This window comes from Myotis daubentonii, chromosome 2 (genome assembly GCF_963259705.1).
Source record: "Myotis daubentonii chromosome 2, mMyoDau2.1, whole genome shotgun sequence".
NCBI lineage: Eukaryota > Metazoa > Chordata > Mammalia > Chiroptera > Vespertilionidae > Myotis > Myotis daubentonii.
The window spans coordinates 93035434-93058623 of NC_081841.1; the positions used below are offsets into that span (position 1 = coordinate 93035434).

The 23190-nt window shown below is 44.4% G+C and overlaps 1 protein-coding gene across 4 annotated transcripts in view; it reads left to right on the top strand.

Annotated features, from left to right (window-relative positions):
* C2H12orf4 (chromosome 2 C12orf4 homolog) overlaps nt 1–23190 on the top strand; it is a 58914-nt gene that overhangs the window by 4875 nt on the left and 30849 nt on the right. For all 4 annotated transcript variants that reach the window (XM_059683834.1, XM_059683837.1, XM_059683835.1 and 1 more), the window contains exons 3-6: nt 89–234; nt 8593–8774; nt 14666–14765; nt 14864–14985. In XM_059683834.1, coding sequence (XP_059539817.1) covers nt 89–234; nt 8593–8774; nt 14666–14765; nt 14864–14985 — 550 coding nt within the window. The remainder of the gene's footprint in view (nt 1–88; nt 235–8592; nt 8775–14665; nt 14766–14863; nt 14986–23190) is intronic.

A 23190-nucleotide genomic window follows, 5' to 3' on the forward strand; every position in this document is an offset into this window, starting at 1 on the left:
TAAAATTTGACATTGGATTGCTTAGGTAAAATGTTTCCTGTTTTTGTCTGGATTTTGCTGATGATAGCATTTCTTGACCCTGATATAGACTTAAAAGAAGCTCTGAGCCAGTTTATAGAAGGAGAATCCCTCAGAGATTATGATAGAGAGGCTGAAGCATCGCTGGAAGCTGTGAAATCAGGTGAAGTAGATTTACATCATCTGGCAAGTACATGGGCCAAAGCTTACGCTGAGGTAAGAAAATAGATCAGATTGTAAATTTCAAGGATATTCTGGACTTTGATGAGGATTTTTAAATTGTTAAGATAATACTGAAACAGGTGTAGAATCCTTTTTTCTCTAATTACAAAAATTTATTCCATAACATATAATATCTATATATTTAAAAGGCTAATATGCTAAGTGTCCCACCGTTTGACCGGTCACTATAACACGCCCTGACCTCCAGGGGGAAGACGCTCAACACAGGAGCTGCCATGATGCGCACTAGCCAGTTACAGAGAAGCAGCTCTGCGGGCCTGGCGCCCACAAAGCAGCACTCGGCTTCCCCCCAGTGGGACAAGGGCCCTGCCACCACCCGGGAGCGACAGCCCACCAAATCGCAGCCAGTGCTGCCGAGACCCCGTGGCTATAAATGCGGCCCACAGCCCAGCCCAGCCCGGAAACCATCACTGTGGGCGCCTGGTAATGACGTCACATCGCAACGCCTGGTTTCCTCTCCCGAGTGAGACTAGCCTCCTTGCAGTTTCTTCAGCCCAGGAACACCACTTGCTTTATAGTTAGGTGCAGACATTTCACACTTTCACCAAATGTCTGTGAAGCATTTTCCCATGCCTCATCTCATTTGATCCTTGCAGAAGTCCTGGGGTAGGTAAATAGGAGACTCAGTGGGACCCCTGTTTTCTTTTCATTAGCCAGAAAACGGAGATTTAGAAAGTTTAGGAACTTGACCTGACTGAAAATAAGTAAGAAATGGTGGACCTTGAAAATGACTTCAGGTTTTCTCACTGCGTAGAATATAGTCAAATACTGCTGCAGTTAAATATTTTACCCTTTGTTCTCCCTGCGTAATCTATATATGTAAAAGGCTAAATGTCCATTTGTCCAACCAGTCACAATGATGTGCACTGACCACCAGGGGGCAGACACTCAATGCAGGAGCTGCCCCCTGGTGGTCAGTGCGCTCCCACAGAGGGAGCGCTGTTCAGCCAGAAGCGAGGCTCACAGCTGGCGGGCGCAGCAGCAGTGGTGGGAGCCTCTCCCACCTCCACAGCAGTGCTAAAGAGCAGCGAGGAGGCAGGTGGTAAGGAGTGAGGGTCTCCTGAACTGCAAGATGATGTCCACTGAGGGGTCCTGGACAGCAAGAGGGCACAGGCCAGGCTGTGGGTCCCTCCCCCCCCCCCCAGTGCACAAATTTTGTACACCGGGCCTCTAGTCTACAATAATAATCTGCTTCATGTTGATATTTAACTGCTGTGTTGCTGACAATTACCTGAAAGAGAAGTTGGGGTACTTCACTGGGTTGGAAAAAGTTCAGCTAAATCAGAAAGTAGATCTAAGTAAGCAAGTTTATATATATAAAAGGCTAAGTTGACTCGCGCACGCGGAATACGTATAAAGCTCTCGCTGGCACCAGTCGCATGCGTGTGTTTCAGTCTGTCATTGTCGATCGTGAATTCGGTTGACACTTCTATTATAGAGAAAGGGCGAATAGCTATATTAAAATATTTCTTCCAATTAATTTCCTTTCAATGTGCACAAATCTGTGCCCCAGGCCACTAGCATATTAATACTTGACTGTTTCCTTTCTATATGAAGGTAAGTATCCAAGACTCAATACTTTATGTAATGCGTTTATAAAATGAAAAACTACTTTGTATCTCTAACCAACATAGTGTTGCCAGAATTAGTAATTAATAATACAGGACACTAGTTAAATTAGAATTTCAGATGAACAGTTAATAATTTTAGTATTAGTATATTCCACATATTCTGTGGAACATATTTATAGTAAAAAATTATTTGATGTTTATATGAAATTCTAATTTAACTGGATGACCTGTATTTTATCTGGCAACCTTAAACTAGCAATAGTAGCTTATTTTCATCTGGTTTACTTTTGTCCTCTTACTTACCTTCTAACTGTTTTTAGATAGTTATATAACGTCATCATTTTTCCGTTTAAATATATCTTATTTCATAAAGTCTAACATGCCATTGATCATAATACATACCATTGTTTTATTTACTACTAAGAACACTTCTATTTTTAAACTATGATAGAATGCCAAAAAATATAAAATATATACTGATTTTTGAGAGTTGTATAATAAAAAAATATGTATCTTAGAATTGATGGAATACAGTATATTCAGAATCTCTTATATGCAAGGTACTCTACTAGGTGTTGGGTGTAAAATAGTGAGTGAGACAGACACAAGTGAAATTTACATTTTAATTAGAGAGCCAGATACAGGAATATGTAAACAAACAAATTTAATAATTGCAAGCTATAATGAATGAATTGCAAGCTATAATAACACTTTATACTTATTAACTTACATTCCACTTTAAGTAGCTCAGTCTATGAGACTTTGAAAGAGATCAATTTTATGGGGTCATATTTGTTATTCTAAGCAGATTGCTCTGTGCCCAGTAAGGTTTCCTAAAAAAGATGACACTATGCTCATATATTATTTTAAATACTAAAAACATAATTATTTTATTAAAAAATCTGTGACAATTACAATTTAAAGAATCATAATCTTTCTGCTGATAAAAAGAAATAAAGCTGTAAGATGTATTAAAAGAGTAATTTCACTTAATTTATTCAGCCAATATTTTTATACCCATTCTAAAATGGGTTGGGTGTAGAGCTGAGGCAAAGTCTTTGCCCTCAGGAAGCGTACAATCTAGTAGGAAGATACAAAGAAATCCACAGGCTGTTGTAGCACTGTGCAGTCAGTGGGATCAGTGTGGGAACATGTAGAGAAGTTGGGGGAAGAACGAGTGTTCAAGAAAGAATGACTGAAGAAAGCAGTTTCTCCTCTAGGAGTGTTCTTATTTTGATATAAAATCTGGAAGCCACACCTCTCCTCTCCCTGATTTTATGTAACCAAAGAGAGAACTTCCTGAATACTAGGTCAATAAATGCTTATTTGCTTATCTTTTTAAAAAAATATATACTTTTTATTGATTCAGAGAGGAAGGGAGAGGGAGAGAGAGAGAGATAGAAACATCAGTGACGAGAGAGAATCACTGACCAGCTGCCTCCTGAGCCCGCAGCCTGGGCATGTGCCCTTGACTGAAACTGAACCTGGGACCCTTCAGTCAACAAGAAGTTAGAACTGAATTTGATATACCATGCTTAAGAAAGCAGGGAAATGTGTACTACATTTAAAAAAGATTATCATCAAAAGGTGGTTAAGGTAAGTGTCATGAAATATCTAGGAAATCCGTTTATAGAAAACGGAGCTCATACCCTCATAACTCTAGATGACTGGTATTCTTATAAACATTCTGTTAACTTCTTTTTTAATGCTCCTATTATTTGTCTCAGTGTTAGTGAAAGTCTGTTTACTCATATTTTGCAGAGATGCTTCAGCACTCCTCTGTCTCTTCAGTGCAGGCTGACACTCCATCCACTGAACCACACCAGCTTGGGCTTTTATCTTATTATAAAAAATAATTACCATATTTATAAAATTTATGGTTTTACTTATTTTTTGAGTGCTTTAGCCATTCTAAAAATAGGAATTTGACCATCTTTCAGATTAATGAGCCTAATAATAGTAACAATAATAGTAACACCAATGTACAAAATAATAACACTTCATACTGATTAACTTATTTAATCACAAGAATACAGATTAACAGTGAATTAAAATCATCAGTATCAATTGAAGCAAGTACTCTGTTCTGCCCTATGTAAAATTAGTAGGTACATAGCACTTTTTGTTTTTTTGGAGTTCAGATTTCTAGCAATGCCAGGATTTTAGAACTATAGTAGCTTGATCATCTTTAAAGAACTAAGGAAAGAAAAAAGCAAAGAAGCTATTTCTAACAGTAAAAAAGGAAATATTGACAATCAGGAAAATAAATGAGAAAACCCAAATATTGCTATAGACATACCCACTGGATATATCTGGACTCTCACTGTCAATGATAATTATAAAAGCCAAGCAGCTCAATACAAGCTCAAGAAAGATGGGAATCAGTGACCAAAAGGAAGGAATTAAAAATGAAAAGGAAACTCTGTAATAGATTGCAAAAGGGCTGGCAGAGATTAGAAGATGCAGCATTGTGGAGACTAGAAGAATCAAATTATGATTAACAGCAGACTCTGATGGTGCAGGCAGGACAGAGTAGTAGAAGAGACAGAGGAGTGCTAAAGCATCTTTGCAACATATGAGTAAACAGTCTTTCAGTAACACTGAGACAAATAATAGGAGCATTAATAAAGAAGTAAGTTAACAAGAATGTTTATAGGAATACCAGTCACCTAGGGTTATGAGGGAATGAGCTCCATTTTAGATATTTCAGATGTGGTGTACTTAAATCATGAAACTTACCTTAACCACCTTTTGATGATAATCTTTTTTAAATGTAGTACACATTTCCCTGCTTTCTTAAGCATGGTATATCAAATTCAGTTCTAACTTCTTGTTGACCCCAGGTCATCCTTATAAATGTACTAGAGGCCCCGTGCATGAAATTCATGCGGGGTTGGGGGAGAGTTCCCTCAGCCCAGCCTGCACCCTCTCCAATTGGGGACCCCTTGGGGGATGTCAGACTGCCGGTTTAGGCTTGATCCCACACTGGCAGTCAGACATCCCTCTCGCAATTCGGGACCACAGGCTCCTAACCGCTCACTTGCCTGCCTGATCGCCCCTAACCACTCTGCCTACCAGCCTGATTGCCCCCAACTGCTGGCCTGATCGCTCCCAAAATGCCCCTCCTGCTGGCCTTATTGGGGCCAGGGTCGGCCATGGGGAGGGGCTATGGGTGGTTGGCTGGCCAGCCCTGCCCCTGATCGGGGTGCGGGGGCTGATCTGGGGTGGGGCCCAGCAGGGGGAGGGGCTACAGGAGATTGGCTGGCCGGCTCTGCCCCCTATTGGGGTGGGGGTTGCAATCAAGGGCAGGCAGTTGCAGGGAAGGGCTGCGAGCCTATTATGGTGGGGCTTGGCCAGCAAGCCCACTTTTTTTTTTGGCAACTTCACTACTTTTATTTGTGGTGCCTGTGCTATGTCTCAAAAATACCTTCTCCCCCTGCCTGGGACAGCATTGGGGAGGTGGCAGCAAAAAATAGAAGACGTCCCTCCCTATTGCACACGGACCCTATATACAGGCCCACCTGGCCCAGGCCAGTGGGATGCTTGACACATTCTCAGACCCCCACTCAGGGGCTAGAGGGGTGACTGGTGGCAGCACATGTGAAAGGGGACCTCTGGGTGGCTACTCTGGTCCTGCCTGCAGCCCTGGTCCCCCTACCTGGCTCAGCCTCCCGTCTCCATCCTGGCCTCAGATGGCCCCCTTGGCTTCTGGGGGCTCTGTCCCCCCCTCCCCTGGAGGTCCCAAGGGAAGGTTATGGCTTCTCAGAGACTCCCCAGCAGCCCTGTCACTCGTGTTCACACAGGGGGAGGGGTGCATGTGGCAGAAGCAGCTGTATAAATGCAGGTGCAGGGGCAAGTCCTCCGGGGTCACTTGGACAGTTTGCTGCTGATGTGGATCAGGGTCACATTCTCCTCCTTGAGGAACTGGTTGTCAGCCTGGAGGTTGGACAGGCCCTTCAGCTCCTTTTCCAGCTCAGCAGCCTTGTGCTCCAGAGCCCTGGGTTCAAATCTCTCCAGCTCCAGGAGGGTCGGCCACTCTGCAAAGCGCTCCTGCCTCTGCGTGGTGTACTCCAGCTCCACCTTGAGCTGCGCCAGCCCCAGTGTGGTCTGGGTCAGGGCCTCACGAAGTCTCTAGTTCTCAACGCGCAACTTTGCATAGAGCTTCCTGAAGCCTCCCTAGGGCACTTCCGATTCGGGCTGGGGTTCTGGGTTTAGGTCTTGCTGCCTCTGGAGGGGAAGGGCTGGATCCTGGGCTGATGTTGACTGGCTTCACCTCCTCCCCTTTTGCAGGCCCTCTCCTCTCATTGCCAACTCTGCGGTGCTCCCTGGAGGCCTGTGGTCCCTATCCCTACCCGTCAAGCGCCTCTACTCTCTAGGCAGGGCCATCAGAATTCTCAACCCCATGGACTCGGGGCTGCCAGGAAGGGTCCAGGCTCTGTGCGCCTTGCTCTTGATCAGGATGGGAGAGTAATATAAGGGGCAGGCTGGCATGGGGGAGGGGCTGTGAGGTTGGCTGATGGCCCCACCCCCTGATCGGGCTGGTTTGCTGGCTATAGTGGATGTCATAGTGACCGGCCCAATCAGGGCCATCAGAATTCTCAACCCCACGGACTCGGGGCTGCCAGGAAGGGTCCAGGTTCTGTACGCCCTGCTCTTGATCAGTATGGGAGAGTCCTATCAGGGGCAGGCCGGCAGCGGGGAGGGGCTGCAAGGCTGGCCGAAGGCCCCAACCCCTGATTGGCTGGTTTGCTGGCTACACTGGGCATCATAGGGACCGGCTCAATCGGGGCCATCTTCTGCTGGTTTGTATCTCCGCTGGCTCCAGCCCCAGCAGCCCAGCGCCACTGCCGCAAGGACTGGGGCTGAGGTCCAGACCCCCTGAGGGCTTGTCTCCCCACTGGCTCTGGCCCCAGCAGCCCAGTGCTGGCCGGGGGAAGGGGATGCAGAAGGTTGGCAGGCCAGCCCCACCCCCTGGTTGAACTCCGTCAAACTCCCAGTCGAGGGGACAATTTGCATATTACCCTTTTATTATCCTATACTAGGGGCCCGGTGCACCAAATTCATGCACGGGGGGGGGGGGTCCCTCAGCCTGATCTGCACCCTCTCGCAATCCAGGACCGCTGGCTCCTAACCACTCTGCCTGCCTGCCTCATCGCTCCTAACCTCTCACCTGCCTGCCTCGTCACCCCTAACCCCCTCTGCCTCGGCCCCTGCTGCCACAGGTTGGTCTGGAAGGATGTCCAGAAAGTCGTTCGGCTGTCCAGTCTAATTAGCATATTATGCTTTTATTATTATTTATAATAAAAGGGTAATGTGCAAATTGACCCTAATGGCGGAACAACCAGTCACTATGATGCACACTGACCACCAGGGGGCAGACGCTCAACACAGGAGCTGCTGCCTGGTGGTCAGTATGCTTCCATAGGGGGAGCACCGTTGAACCCGAAGCCAGCTCATGGCTGGCCAGCGCAGTGGTGGTGGCAGGAGCCTCTCCCACCTCTGTGGCAGCACTAATGGCTTAGGCACACTCCCTTAGTCAGACATCCCCTGAGAGCTCCCTGGCTGCAGAGGGATGTCTGACTGCCAGCTTAGGCCTGCTCCCCAGGGGATCAGGCCTAATCCATCAGTTGGACATTCCCCGAGGGCTCCCAGACTACGAAAGGGTGCAGGCCGGGCTGAGGGATCCCCTCTACCCGTTCCCCCCCTGAGTGCACGAATGTTGTGCACCAGGCCTGTAGTACATCTATACTAATAATAGCCTAGGTCAGTGGTCGGCAAACTCATTAGTCAACAGAGCCAAATATCGACAGTACAACGATTGAAATTTCTTTTAAGAGCCAAATTTTTTAAACTTAAACTATATGGGTAGGTACATTGTTATTAACTTAATTAGGGTACTCCTAAGGCTTAGGAAGAGCCACACTCAAGGGGCCAAAGAGCCTCATGTGGCTCGCGAGCTGCAGTTTGCCAACCACGGGCCTAGGTGGTCATCACACCCTCACACATCACGCCCTAATGTCGTCACAAGATGGCCATGCGCACAGCGGAGGCAGGGCCCGGCCAAGGAGGCAGGTTGTGGCAGGGGAGGGCAGTTGTGGGTGATCAGGCTGGCAGGGGAGGGCAGTTGGGGGCGATCAGGCCAGCAGGGGAGCAGTTAGGTGTCAATCAGGCCTTCAGGGAGCAGTTAGGTTGCGATCAGGCTGGCAGGCAGAAGCGGTTAGGAACAATCAGGAAGGCAGGCAGGTGAGCGGTTAGGAGCCAGCAGTCCCGAATTGTGAGAGGGATGTCCCAGATTGGAGAGGGTGTAGGCCAGGCTGAGGGACACCCCTCCCTCCCATTCACGATTTTTGTGCACCGGGCCTCTAGTTATATAAAAGCAAAGGTCATCACCAATCCCACTGTCCTAAAATAGCCATCACTAGCATTTTGTTGATCACATCCTTGCTATTTTACAGAAATTGGGTTATAGCATAGTGTTTTGTTTTTATTGTGGACACTTCTCATCTCTTCCTCCACATTAGCCCCTCCCCATCCCTGCCTCCAGGTAACTCATGTTAACAACTTAGTTGACATCTTTTAATTTTTGCATGTGTACTAAGATAATCCTAGATAACCAATATATACACATATATAAAAAGACAAAGTCTTTCTGTCCTTGATTGATGTACAAAAATAGAATCATTATATACATGCTTTTCTGGTAGTGTGTTAAATAAAAACCCTACATCGTGATTTAAGAATGTCTGTGTATCATTTGTAGACCACATTAGAGCATGCAAGGCCTGAAGAGCCCAGCTGGGATGAAGATTTTGCAGATGTGTACCATGACCTAATTCATTCTCCTGCCTCTGAAACGCTCCTAAATTTGGAACATAATTACTTTGTTAGTATCTCAGAACTGATTGGTGAAAGAGATGTGGAGCTGAAAAAATTACGAGAGAGGTATTTAAAATTTCTTGCACTATCATAATTAAATGTTACATCGTCAAATGTGTCCTGCAGAACTTGTTTTTATTTTGTTATAAAATTGAAGAATAAATAGAAAAAATTCTTTAATATTAGAAATTAATTTTCTTGTGTGTTTAAATGTGTAATTTCAACTGGGAAATCCTCATAAGTTTATAAAACTTCTCAAGTGATTTATTGAAATAAATAATGGTGACTTTATATATTCTATTTCTCATAAGAAGAACAGCTTATTTCTGTACAAAATGCTTTGGATGCTGTCTTAGTCAGTTCAGGCTGCTATAGCAAAATACCATACATTGGGTAGTGTAAACAACAGAAATTTGTTTCTTACTCCTGACTTATAGATAGTACCTTATTGATGTGTGCTCACATGGCCTTTCCTTACTGTGTGCTCTTACTGTGTCTTTTCTAGAGTGAGAGCTCTAGCATCTCTTCCTTTAATTCCATTATGTGGACTTCAACTTCGTGGCCTTTTTTAAGCCTAATTACCTCCCCAAAAGCCCTACCTTCAATACCATCATATTGGGGGGGGGAGGGTGGCGTGGGATTAGGGTTTCAACATATGAACTTGGAGGGGACACAGACATTCAGTTCATAGCAGGTGCCCTATCTCATCCTTACCACAACCCTACTGTTATACCCATTATGCAGATGAGGAAACTGAGGCTTCAGTAACTTGTCTAAGGAAAAGCTAGAATTTGAAACCAGGAAGTCTGACTCTAAAGCTATTAAGCACTCTGATGGCAATCCTATGACACGCGTGTCAGAGGTGACACGCGAACTCATTTTTTTGGTTGATTTTTCTTTGTTAAATGGGATTTAAATATATAAAATAAATATCAAAAATATAAATCTTTGTTTTACTATGGTTGCAAATATCAAAAAATTTCTATATGTGACATGGCACCAGAGTTAAGTTAGGGTTTTTCAAAATGCTGACACGCCGAGCTCAAAAGGTTCGCCATCACTGCACTATACCATACTGCCTCCCTATTCAGGACCTATTTAAAACCTTGCTGTGACTAAGTCCATAGTCTCAGTTCATTTTGCAAGCTTATTTACATTCGGGGGGGGGGGGGGAAGCAAAAACACTAATAATATTCCAAGAAATGTTGATTAGATTTGAATTCATTTTGTATGAATTACTTAATAAAGTATGCAGTGTTTTTATGATCCACTTTTTTCTTCAGAGTAAGTAAAAAATTGCTAGCATTATTTTAAAGCATAACTTTCTAGACTGCTTCCTAGTAATTCTATAATTAGTAATTCAGGACACGTTTCTTCTAAATAACCCATTTTGATCTAGCTGACTCTAAGTACATTAAGTTAAAAACATTTATTTATAAGACTTTAGGTATATGTGGCATTAAGATAATTTTTAGTGTTGCTGATGTAAAATTTCTTTAATTGTGAAAGTTTATTAGGAAAAATTGCATATTATGAAATCAGCCCCAAAGAAATAAATTTAAAATGATGTACTGGTTTGCTTCTGGCCTTCATTAGCTTCTCATTAGAAACTTTGGGACTAGCAAGATGAGAATAATGTGTTACTTTGAGGGTTGTCATAGTTTTAAAAAAAACTTAAAACACAGAAATCATAGCAAATAGATTTAATCATTTTTCCTGTGGCTACTGTCTTTTGTGTACCAGATCAGTATTCCTATTTTGCATAGATTTGTAACTTTTCATAATAATTCAACTCCTTTGGACTTTTTATTCTTATATCCAATAAGATATTAGAACTGTTTCTGGTTCAAAAAGAATATGATGTTTTGAGACATTTGTCACTCTTTATGTGTTTGGGTTTGCTGATTAACTGTTTTGAAGCAGTTTATTTTTTTCTAGATGGGATACCTGTAGTATGGGTAGTTGCCACTGGGTAAAGAGTTGAAGCTGTGTCCCTGGGGGAGAGAAACATTATTTTTTCTAGTTCTTTATTATGTAGCCAATAAAATTGTGAATATATTTTCAAGATAAGAACAAAATAAAATTAGAGTTTTAAATATCCTATGTAATAAAAGGCTAATATGCAAATTGTCCCCTCGGGAGTTCAACCGCTCACTATGATGTGTGCTGACCACCAGGGGGCGGTGCAGAACAAAGGAAGGCCCCAGCTGGCAGCTGGGGGAAGGAAGGCCCCAATCGGCCCTGATTGCCTGCCAGGGCTAGGGACCCTACCCGTGTACGAATTTTATGCACCTACCCATGTACGAATTTTATGCACCTACCCATGTACGAATTTTATGCACCTACCCATGTACGAATTTTATGCACCTACCCATGTACGAATTTTCCTACCAGGGCTTCAACTAATATAACTCACTCTAAATTTGTTCTTGGATCTCAGTTTTTCTGAGACTATATAGTCATTCTGCCTATTAAGGTATATGAAAAAATTCCCAACTTGGCCATCTATAGTTTATATCAATAGCTTTTACTGTCCTTTTATTCATCTGGGGAGCTACTCTAAATTGTGGCCCATTTTGCTGCCTAGTCACTACATTTCCCAGAAAACTTCAGTAGTGGCCATCAGTATTTTGAGACTTTTACCTTTTGGGAAGCTGAATTAACTTACTAATTTTCTGCATTTATTGGAACTTTAAACTTTTTCCCCCTCTATCCTGGAATAGTTTTTAGTAAAGTTTTATTATGCTATTATTTTAAAAAATATTTTTATTGATTTTATAGAGAGGAAAAGAGAGGGATAGAGAGATAGAAGCATTGATGAGAGAGAAACACTGATCGGCCACCTCCTGCATGCCCCCCACTGGGGATTCAGCCCACAACCGGGGCATGTGCCCTGACCAGGAACCAAACCGTGACCTCCTGCTCCATAGGTTGGTGCTAACCACTAGACACACTGGCCAGGCTGTTACGTTATATTTTTAAAATGTCCTTTGGCCAAAATTCTTGATAGGACTTTGCCTTTTTTCTTTCTAAAATATAATCAATATTTGAATACATTTCTTTTTTTAATATATTTTTATTGATTTCAAAGAGGAAGGGAGAAGGGAGAAAGATATAGAAACATCAGTGATGAGAAGAATCATTGATTAGCTGCATCCTGCACATCTCCCACTAGGGATCGAGCTCGCAACCCGGACATGTGCCTTGACAGGGAATCGAACCATGACCTCCTGGTTCATAGGTCGACGCTCAACCATGGAGCCATGTCAGCTGGGCAATACATTTCTTTTTAAAACAGTTTTATAGTTTATCTTTCACATATTCAAACTCTTAGCTTAAAAAGGAAATATGAGCTATGTTGCTCTTAAAGTCCATAATATTTATCGCAAAGGTGAACAGTATACTTAAGGTAAGTTGGAATTCACTAGTATTTGTGGAATTTCACCCAAAATTTTGCTTAATTCATTTATCCAATGTGTGAGCAGAAGGAACACATTTTCCTATATCTCCTTTTATTTTAATTCTATTTTACATCTTTGAAAGTTTCTGCCCTAATCGTTTTTAGCTCAGTGGATAGAACGTCAGCCTGCGGACTGAAGAGTCCCAGGTTCGATTCCGGTCAAGGGCATGTACCTTGGTTGTGGGCACCTCCCCAGTGGGGAGTGTGCAGGAGGCAGCTGATCGATGTTTCCCTCTCATCGATGTTTCTAACTCTCTATTCCTCTCCCTTCCTCTCTGTAAAAAATTAATAAAATATATATATTTAAAAAGACAGTTTCTAAGCACAGCATCAGTGCAGTTATTATGATCTTTTTTTCCAGAGTGTGTTCACGATTATATACAGTTGTCAGAATTGTCATGCCTTACATACATATGTCTGAAATATAATATTCCCTTTGATCTTAATCATAAAAAATATATACTGTGTTATTAATACAGGGTGGGGCAAAAGTAGGTTTATAGTTGTGAGTACATGAAACAGAGTTTATTGTATTATTTGTTAATTATGGTATTTTTTATAGAAACAACTGTAAATCTAGTTTTGCCGCATCTTATATATCATTAGCTACTTGTGTTTCTGATACATTTAAGATAAAAAAATATTTGTGACATTTTATTTGTTGAGTTCTTATTTATTAGTCTTTCTTTTTCCTCACTGGAAATTTGCTTCTTTTGGCATACCAGATTCAAGATATTTTTTTAAATGTATAAATGGCAGTGATATATTTTATCCACTAGAGGGAACATGTGTAATGTAAAATATTAATACATTCATATGGAAGTTTGTCTTTATAAATATTTAGCAGTTATTTCTGTTTTAAATAAAAATCTTACTTGCTAGCATAATCTTCCCCTGACCTCTAGTAGTTATTAAAAAGTTAAGGGGGTCACCTACATTAGAATTAAGTGGGGACTAAGTGGTGTTGAATATTTAATATTAGAAGATATGTATAGAAATATGTAAGTGTCTGATGTATGGATAACTTTCATTTATCATATACATAAGTATCTTAATCAGTTGTTATAAAGAAGTATGAACTTGCTTCTAAGAGCATTTATTTAAATTAACTAGAATGATGTAAAATTCTTTTAGTTGATGTCTGTTTCTTTCTAAGTTTGTTTAAAATATGTTTTAGAACAAACTTTTTAACACATTTGCATTAAAAGATAATTTTTAATTTGAAAATTTGAATGAACTTATTAAAATATAACATTACAGAAAGGCAACAAACTGTAGGTGTAAACTCACTAAACTTTTACAAAGTAAGTACACCCTGTAATCATCACCCAGCTCAAGAAATAGAGTATTTCCAGCACTGCCAAAGGCTTCCTGGTGTCCATCTAGTCACTACCAATATCCCCCATAAATAACCATTATATGAACTTATAATACCATTGATTGGTTTTTCCTGTAGGGAAAACCATTTTTAGTGTCTGCACATTATTTATTTGGATAGATGAATAAGGTAAGACTAAAGCATATTTTTAGTAGTGTTTTATATTTCTCTGTAAAGGCAACTTGTGACTTAATAGCAGTTTGATTTTTAGAGTCTAATTGGCAGGTTCTATTTATAAACTAACTTTCAAAGATTGGAATTACTTTAACTCATGTACAAATAAATAGAAAATGTGTTTAAGTTGGAATTGCAGAATATCTTTGAGGAAATCTTCAGATGAAATGGGGTTTGGACTTTTAAACATTAGCCATGGAAATTGAAAGATGACCTAGATTTTGACGGCTTTCATTTTGCATTAAATTTAGATTAAAATTTAGCTTCAGCTGAAGCCGGTTTGGCTCAGTGGATGGAGCATCGGCCTGCGGACTGAGGGGTCCCGGGTTCGATTCCAGTCAGGGGCATGTGCCTGGGTTGCGGGCACATCCCCAGTGGGAGATGTGCAGGAGTCAGCTGATCGATGTTTCTCTCTCATCGATGTTTCTAACTCTCTATGCCTCTCCCCTCCTCTCTGTAAAAAATCAATAAAATATATTTAAGTAAATAAATAAATAAAAATAAAAATAAAATTTAGCTTCACAGGGCCGTTGTTGGGTAGCTCAGTTGGGTATAGCATCATCCCGATACACAAAAGTTGTGGGTTCAATCTCCAGTCAGGGGCACATACAAGAAGCAACTAATAAATGCATAAATAAGTGGAACAACAAATCTATATTTCTCACTTTCTCTCCCTCCCTCCTCTTTCTAAAATCAATCAATTAATAAATAAAAATTTAGCTGTACAAATGATGTTGTTAATATTATATGAAATTATTATTATTTCCACATCTCCACTTAAAAGGCGTTATAATGTTTTCCAGGTATTATAGTTGCCATTCTTGGACATATTCCTATAAAACAAAAATTTTATTTTTACTTTCTAGAGATTGTTCAATGAATCTGGAGTGGTCATATTACCTTAAAATTCTAATGATATATGTGATCTTCTTATTTATGTTTTAGACAGGGTATTGAAATGGAAAAAGTGATGCAGGAGTTGGGAAAATCACTGACAGATCAAGATGTAAATTCACTGGCTGCTCAGCATTTTGAATCCCAACAAGTAAGTGAAGTACAATGGATTTTAGATATGCAGTTATTTTTTTTTTCTTACTTATTTTTGTAAAAAAATTAACTAGTTGGTATATTGTCTGTGTTTAGGACTTAGAAAATAAATGGTCAAATGAATTAAAACAATCGACTGCCATCCAAAAACAAGAGTATCAGGAATGGGTGATAAAACTTCATCAGGACCTAAAAAACCCCAACAACAGTTCCCTCAGGTATTAATCATGTATTATTCTTATTAGATGAAAGTTCACTGTTATTAATAATTTGTGTTTATTGTAAAATTGAACCTTTTTAGTTGTAGATATTTTTAAGTTACCAAAGAAAATTCAAAGTAATTTTATGCTTTTTTAAAAAAATCTTTATTGTTGAGAGTATTACAGATGTCCCCCATTGCCCTCCTCCACCAGGTTCCTACTCCACTCCAGGCCTTCACCACCCTATTATCTGTGTTCATAAGTAATACATATCTATAATAATAAAAGCATAATATGCTAATTAGACTGACATCCTTCTGGAAGTCCTTCCATCCTTCTGGACGAAGCTGGGGCTGCAAGGAAAGCCCCGGTCCCAGGTACCTGCCAGCAGCCATAGGGAAACCCAGGTCCCGGGTGCCTGCCAGTGGCCAGAGAGAGGGAAGCCCGGGTCCCAGGTCCCAGAGGGAAGCTGGTGCCGGCAGCTGGGGGAAGGAAGGCCTACTCTTGCACAAATTTCGTGCACTGGGCCTCTAGCATTCATATAAGATCTTTGGTTAATTTCTTCTCATCCCCGCCCCCCCTCTTTCCTTCCCTGTGAGATTCATCAGTCTGTTCCATATTTCCATGCCTCTGGTTCTATTTTATTCATCAGTTTGTTTTGTTCATTAGATTCCTTGTTCATCTATTTTGATTTTTAGATTCAATTGTTGATAGATAAGTATTTATTGCCATTTTATTGTTCATATTTTTTATCTTTTTTTTTTCCTTCTTCTTCCTCTTCTTAAAGAATACCTCATTTCATATAATACTGGTTTGGTGGTGATGAACTCCGTTAGCTTTTTCTTATCTGTGAACTCTTTATCTGACCTTCAATTCTAAATGAGAGCTTTGCTGGGTAGAGCAATCTTGATTATATGTACTTGCTCTTCATCACTTTGAATATTTCTTGCCACTCCCTACTGGCCTGAAAAGTTTCTGTTGAGAAATCAGCTGATAGTCATGTGGGTGTTCCCTTGTAGGTAACTAACTGCTTTTGTCTCTATGCTTTTAAGATTCTCTCTTTGTCTTTAACCCTTGGCATTTTATTTATGACTAGAGGCCTGATGCACAAAATTTGTGCAAGAGTAGGCCTTTCTTCCCCTGGCTGCCGGCACTGGGTTCCCTCTGGCACCCAGGACCTGGGCTTCCCTCCAGCTGCTGGCAGGCACCCGGGGCCCGGGCTTCCCTCACAGCCCAGGCTTCATCCAGAAGGTCATCTGGAAAAACATCTGGCCTAATTAGCATATTATGCTTTTATTATTGTAGACTAGGGGCCTGGTGCACGAAATTCGTGCACTGGGTGTGTGTGGGGGGGGAGTGTTCCTCAGCCCAGCCTGCCCCCTCTCACATACTGGGAGCCCTCAGGCGTTGACCCCATCACCCTCCAATTGCAGGATCGGCCCCTTGCCCAGGCCTGAAGCCTCTGGCTGAGGCGTCCGGCCCGGGCAGCGGGGACCCGCAGCTGCAGTGGCCCCGCGATCGTGGGCTCCGCTTTAGGCCCAGGCAAGGGACCCCTAGCTCCCGGGACTGCCAGCTTCCACCACGCCCAGCTCCCATCGCTGGCTCCGCCCCTACTTCCTGCTATCACTGGCCAGGGCGCGGAAAAGGCACCTGATTCTCCGATCATGGCTGGGGGGCAGGGCAAAGGTGGCCCCAGGGCCGCCTTTGCCCTGCCCCCCAGCTCTTAGCTCCCCCCTGGGTTTCTGATCACTGTCAGTGGCAGGGGGCTTCTTCCTGCTTTCCCTTTGGCCTCCCTGCATTGTGCCTACATATGCAAATTAACCGCCATCTTGTTGGCAGTTAACTGCAAATCTTAGTTGGCAGCTAATTTGCATATAGCCCTGATTAGCCAATGAAAAGGGTAGCTCGTACGCCAATTACCATTTTTCTCTTTTATTAGTGTTGATGTGTCTTGGTGTGGGCCTCTTTGGGTTCCTCTTGTTTGGGACTCTCTGTGCTTCCTGGACTTGTAAGTCTATTTTTTTCACCAGGTAGGGGAAGGTTTCTGTCATTATTTCTTCAAATAGGTTTTCAATATCTTGTTCTCTCTCTTCTCCTTCTGGTACCCCCATGATGCTAATGTTGGTATGCTTGAAGTTGTCCCAGAGGCTCCTTACACTATATTCATATTTTGGGGTTCTTTTTTCTTTTTGCTCTTATGATTGGGTGTTTTTCTTTTTGCTCTTATGATTGGGTGTTTTTCTTTTTGCTTCCTCATATTCCAAATCATTAATTTGATTCTTGGAATCCTCTACTGTACTGTTGAATCCCAGTAAATTATTCATTTCATTTAGTGTGTGCTTAATTTCTGACTGGTCCTTTTTCATGTCTTTGAAATTCTCACTAAGGCCCTTGAAAGTCTCACTAAGTCCCTTGAAGCTTTCATTAAGATCCTTGAGCAACCTTATAACCATTGTGTTGAACTCTATATGTAGTTGTTTGCTTGCTTTCATTTTACTTAGTTCTTTTCCTGAGGATTTGTTCTGTTCTTTCATTTGTTTTTACGTTTCTTTGTGTCCACATTTTGGCTGCTTCCCTGAGTTTATTTCTGTGTATTAGGCAGCGCTGCTATGTCTCCTGGAATTGGTAGAGTGGCCTTGTATAGGAGGTGTCCTGTAGGGCCCAGTAGTTCAGCCTCCGCAGTCACCTGAACTAGCAGTGCCCCTGAGTGAGCTATGTGCACACTCTTGTTGTAGTTGAGCCTTAATTGCCATTGGCATCACTGGGAGGAATTGACCTCCAGACCAGTTGGCTGTGAGGACCAGCTGTGACTATAATGGAAGAGCTGCTGTGCAGGAGACACCCCTGTGGAGCAGGACTTGCTTCAGTGGGGCTTTGGTGCTCACTGAGTCTGCCACTTGAGTGTGTCACTTGTGGATGTGTAGAGCTATACTCTAGTATGGTCTGAAGCTGTCCACCAGGTGCACTGGTTCTGGGGCCTCCTGGGAGGTGCAAAGTCAGGCATTGCCTGGGGCCACCTGGCAGGAGCTACAGAGCAATCTTCAGATGGCTGCTACTTATATTGGGCTTAGAAGTGTTCAGGCGAGGCCACGCTGTGAATCAACATAGGTTGGTGCTAGTGCTGAGTCTTGGGCACCTATTGATAGGTATGGGGCATACTGATGCCAGCTGCTGCTTGTTTGAAAGATTTTAGGAAAGTCTGAAGCCTGAGCCACGACAAGACATTCATACGGAAAAGCTGCTGCAAACAGCTTTGGTGGGTTTCCAAATTGGATGGCTTTTTAAAAAAGCCTTTTGTTTCATAAATTTTATGTGGATTATTTTGGAAGAGGGTTAATTGGTTGGTTTAAAATAGTGGTTTCTCCCCTAGAACTTAGCCTTGTAAATTTCTTAGGTGTATATAACTAAATACCCCAAGTACTATCTCTTGTTTCTTTAAAGTGGTTTCCTTCAGTGCAGTAAACATTAGTTGAATGCATCTTAAATGCTAAGTATTATCAAAGCAAAAAAATAAAAACGTTACCTGCCCATGTGGAGCTTATATTCTAGAGAGATTGGAGACCTGTAAATAAAATAAAACTACATAGAGCAATAGGTACAGTAATAGCATGTACAAAGTACAAAAGTAGTATAGAGGACTTTTTGTGATTTATAACTTGCATGGTTCCTTATGGCCTAATTACATTATATTTTATAGATAACCCAAGAGCTTGACAGTGCTTTGTTATTTCCCGGCTACCCTATCTAATACAAGAGTAGTATGGAAATTAACCGTCACTTTGTCACTCTGTAACAAAGATGGCGGCGCCCAGTCCCCTCAGTCCCACTGCTGAAGTGTCAAGGCCTGTTACCACTCTGGCGGGCTGATCGCGGCAGTGTCCAGGCCTGTGGACCCGGCCGGGGCCGCAGGGGTGAGCAGGAAGGAAGGCATGACCTGCGCACTCAGGCGGGCCTATGCAGCCTCACCGCTCTGCCGCTGCTGCTGCAGTATGTGGGCCTGTGGACCGGGAGCCGAGCAGCGAGGCACAACCCGCCCACTCCGGCGGGCCAATGCAGCCTCTCCGCTTTGCTGCCACCGCCTCCGCCGCTGCACTGTCCGGACCCAGGCCCCCAGCCTGCCCTGGGCTCTGCTCAAGGAGGAGCTGGGGGCCTGGGGTTTACTAAACTTTACTGGAGCTGCTCCCCATACCCCAGCCCCTGCTCCAGAACCACGCTGCCCGCAGCAAGGTGCCCCGGCAGCTTCCTGACAGGCAGGCGGCCGGGAGAGCTGGGTTGAGCGGGGGCTGCAGGTAGCCATGGAAGGGCAGGGCCACCGGGTCCAAGCTCCTGGGGGTCTGAGGAGAGCACGTGAAAGAAGAGGAAGCTTCAGCAAAGCGGCCAGCCAGGAACTGCGGCCATGGCGTCTGCAGTCCTGCGGACAAGCCTCCGCCTGAGGGGCAAGCACTATGGCTTCAGCAAAGCGGCTGGCCAGGAGGCGGGCAGCCCAAGGGGCGCAGAGCAGCGCCAAGGCGGGGTGCACTGGAAGGGTCTCAGGCCTCGTAGGGTGCTGGCAGGCGGGGATCTGCCTCGCCTGCAGAGAGCGAGGTTCTGCAGTGGCACCAAGACGTGGGAAACAAGAGGCAATGGCCAAGACCGGTTTGGCTCAGTGGATGGAGCATCGGCCTGCGGACTGAGGGGTCCCGGGTTCGATTCCGGTCAGGAGCATGTGCCTGGGTTGCGGGCACATTCCCGGTGGGGGATGTGCGGGAGGCAGCTGATCGATGTTTCTCTCTCATCGATGTTTCTGACTCTATCTCTCTCCCTTCCTCTCTGTGAAAAATCAATAAAATATATTTAAAAAAAAAAAAAAAAAAGAGGCAATGACTGCTGGCATGGAAGGACTCCGAGCAGAGGGGCACAAACTCGCAGCCCTGAGGCGGGGGTTGAGGGGCGGCACCACCTCAGTGGAGGAGCGCCACACTGCTGGGTACCCCACCGCGGTGGTTTGGTGAAGCTCCCGGCGCTAACTGGGGCCTTGCCGTGGCCTGCACACTTGAGAGGCTGGGACTCCTGCTCCCGCCTTGGCCCAAAAGCAAGCCTGCGCCCACCCTGCGCCCAGTTCCCGCCCCACCCCGCCCCCAGTTCTTGCCCCACCCCATGGGGGTACTTGCCTGCACAGTAAATGCCAAGCCTACCACCTGCTCCCCAGAAGGGAAGGTAGTAAAGAATGGGGGTGGGAGCGGGGAGAGGAAAGAATGTGGAGCATCCATGATGAAGAGGTGCTTGAGAACAAGGCTCGGAAGCCTCATGGGGAGGTTTGTTCTGTTTGTCCCGAGGCTGTCCCTTAGGAAAGGTGGAGAGCATGGCTGTGAGGGCTTCCTGCACGCTGAATCCAGTTCCATAGCCAACTGGAATTGGCCTCAGTTTCCTGGTCTGTAAAATGGATTAAGCGTGTCCCAGTACCTTCACTGAGCTTTGAGGGCCAATTGAGATACTATATAAAGAAAATGAGTGAAGAGGTGAGAAAGAACAGGAAGGGCGAGCAACACAAAAGAAAGGTTGGAAGGAACCTGTAAACCTATTGTCACTTAAATAGGGAATATAGTCAATAGTGTTGTAATGACGGTATGAAGCCAGGTGGGTACTGGAAATATCGGGGAACACTTTATAAAGTATATGATTGTCTAACCACTATTCTGTAACTAATATAAAACCTGAAACTAATACGAAATAATATTGAATGTAAAGAAATGAAAATAGTGAAATTTTTCTAAATTTCAAAGTTTAAATAAAGGCTGTAAAGGAAGGAAGGGGGAGAATAAAAATAGTGTTTTTCATTTTACCACTTTATTGTCTTTTCAGTACTTGAAAAAGACAGTTGTCTTTATATGGTGCTTTTATACTTTTCTAAGCCATTATCTTATTTGATGTTTAGGGCAACTTAAAGACAAGATAATTATTCCCTCCACTATTCAAAGAAAGTAATCTTGGTGTCTGGCCCCAATGATTCAGTCGTCAAGCCCTTATTGTAAAACAGGGTTAGTGAAATTTTCTGTGAAAATTTCATACTATACTATACTAATAAAAGCCTTGGGGGTGATCTGGCCAGCAGGGGAGCAGTTAGGCATCAATCAGGCCAGCAGGGGAGCAGTTAGGCATCAATCAGGCCAGCAGGGGAGCAGTTAGGTTGCAATCAGGCTGGCAGGCAGAAGCGATTAGGGGAAATCAGGCAGGCACGCAGGTGAGCGGTTAGGTGCCAGCAGTCCAGGATTGTGAGAGGGATGTCCAACTGCAGGTTTAGGCCCAATCCCGGCAGTCGGACATCCTGGGATCAGGCCTGCCGGACATCCAGGGACATCCTGGGATCAGGCCTGTCAGACATCCTGGGATCAGGCCTGCTGGACATCCTGGGATCAGGCCTGTCAGACATCCTGGGATCAGGCCTAAACCGGCAGTCGACATCCCCCAAAGGGTCCAAGATTGGAGAGGATGCAGGCTGGGCTGAGGGACACCCCTTCTCCCATGCACAAATTTCGTGCACCGGGCTACTAGTCTATATATATATATATATATATATATAAAGAGCCAGGGGCCGTCACATCAAAACAACTAAATGGACGACCAAACAGGCTGAGTGGGGTGACAAGGCCAGCAGGGGGGTTAGTGAGGGACAACCAAACGACTGAGCAGCAGGCTGTGTGGAGCAACCAGGCTGGCAGGGGGCTTAGTGAGGGATGACCAAACGACTGAGCAGCATGATGCATGGGGCGACCAGGCTGGCAGCAGGGACAGTGAGGGTTTACCAAATGACCGAACAGCAGGCTGCGTTGGGTGACCAGGCTGGCAGGGGGGACAGTGAGGGGTGACCAGGCCGGCAGAGGGGGGGCAGTGAGGGTGACCAGGCCAGCAGGGGGGGCAGTTGGGGGCAACCAGGCCAGCAGGGGGAGCAGTTGGGGGTGACCAGGCCAGCAGAGGAGGGCAGTGAGGGGCAACCAGGTTGGAGGGGGACAGTTGGGAGTGACCAGTTTGGCAGGGGGGGTGGCAGTTGGGGGCGACCAGGCCGGCAGGGGGGCAATTGGGGGTAACTAGGCCAGCAGGGGGGCCAGTGAGGGGCGACAAGGCCAGCAGGGGGGGCAGTTGGAGGCAACCAGATTGGAAGGGCGAGGCAGTTGGGAGCGACCAGGTTTGCAGGGGGCCAGTTAGGGGCAATCAGGTTGGCAGGCAGAGGCGGTTAGGGGTGATCAGGTTGGCAGGCAGGTGAGCAGTTAGGAGCCAGTGGTCCTAGATTGTGAGAGGGATGTCCAACTGCCGATTTAGGCCTGATCCTAAACCGGCAGTTGGACATCCCCCCAAGAGTCCCGGATTGGAGAGGGTGCAGGCTGTGCTGAGTGTCCTCTCCCCCCCCCCCCCCCCCACCGCTGTGCATGAATTTCGTTCACTGGGCCTCTAGTATATTTATATTTGAGAATATCTTTCTTCTTTTAAATCCTAAAGTATATTCAACTGCAAATATACTTAGCATAGTATAATGATCCTATTTCTAGCATCAACTGGTATATACTATAAACATTTAGAAGTAGCATTTTATTTGTGTAATGTCAGTCTTCCCCATTAGTCTTGCCTTGAAGACAAAAAAAATACATCTCTTTTCTACTGTATACCCAAATCCCTGTCAAGTGTCTGGCTCTTGATACTGGCACATAAGACATACTCAGTAAATATTTATGGATTGGGAACAAACAGGCAGATGGATGCTTTATTATTAAACTGTTTGCAAATAGGCAGATGGATGCATTATTATTAAACTACTAGAGACCTCAGCCCGGGGGTCCCTCAGCCCTGCCTGTGCCCTCTCGCAGTCTGGGACCCCTCAGGGCATGTCCACCTGCTGGATTAGGCCCATTCCCCAAGGGATCAGGCCTAAACTGGCAGTCAGACATCCCCCTGGCAGCCCAGGAGCCCTCGGGGGATGTCCACTTGTCAGCAAGGACCAGGCCTAAGTTGCAGTCAGACATCCTTAGCGGCCTGGCTTGTGGCTGAACAGAGCTCACCCTGTGGGAGTGCACTGACCACCAGGGGGCAGCTCCTGCATTGAGCATCTGCCCCATGGTGGTCAGTGTGTGTCATAGTGACCTGTAATTCCCAGTCATTCTGCTGTTAGGGTCAATTTGCATATTACCCTTTTATCATATAGGATAGAGGCCTGGTGCATGGGTGGGGGCAGGCTGGTTTGCCCTGAAGGGT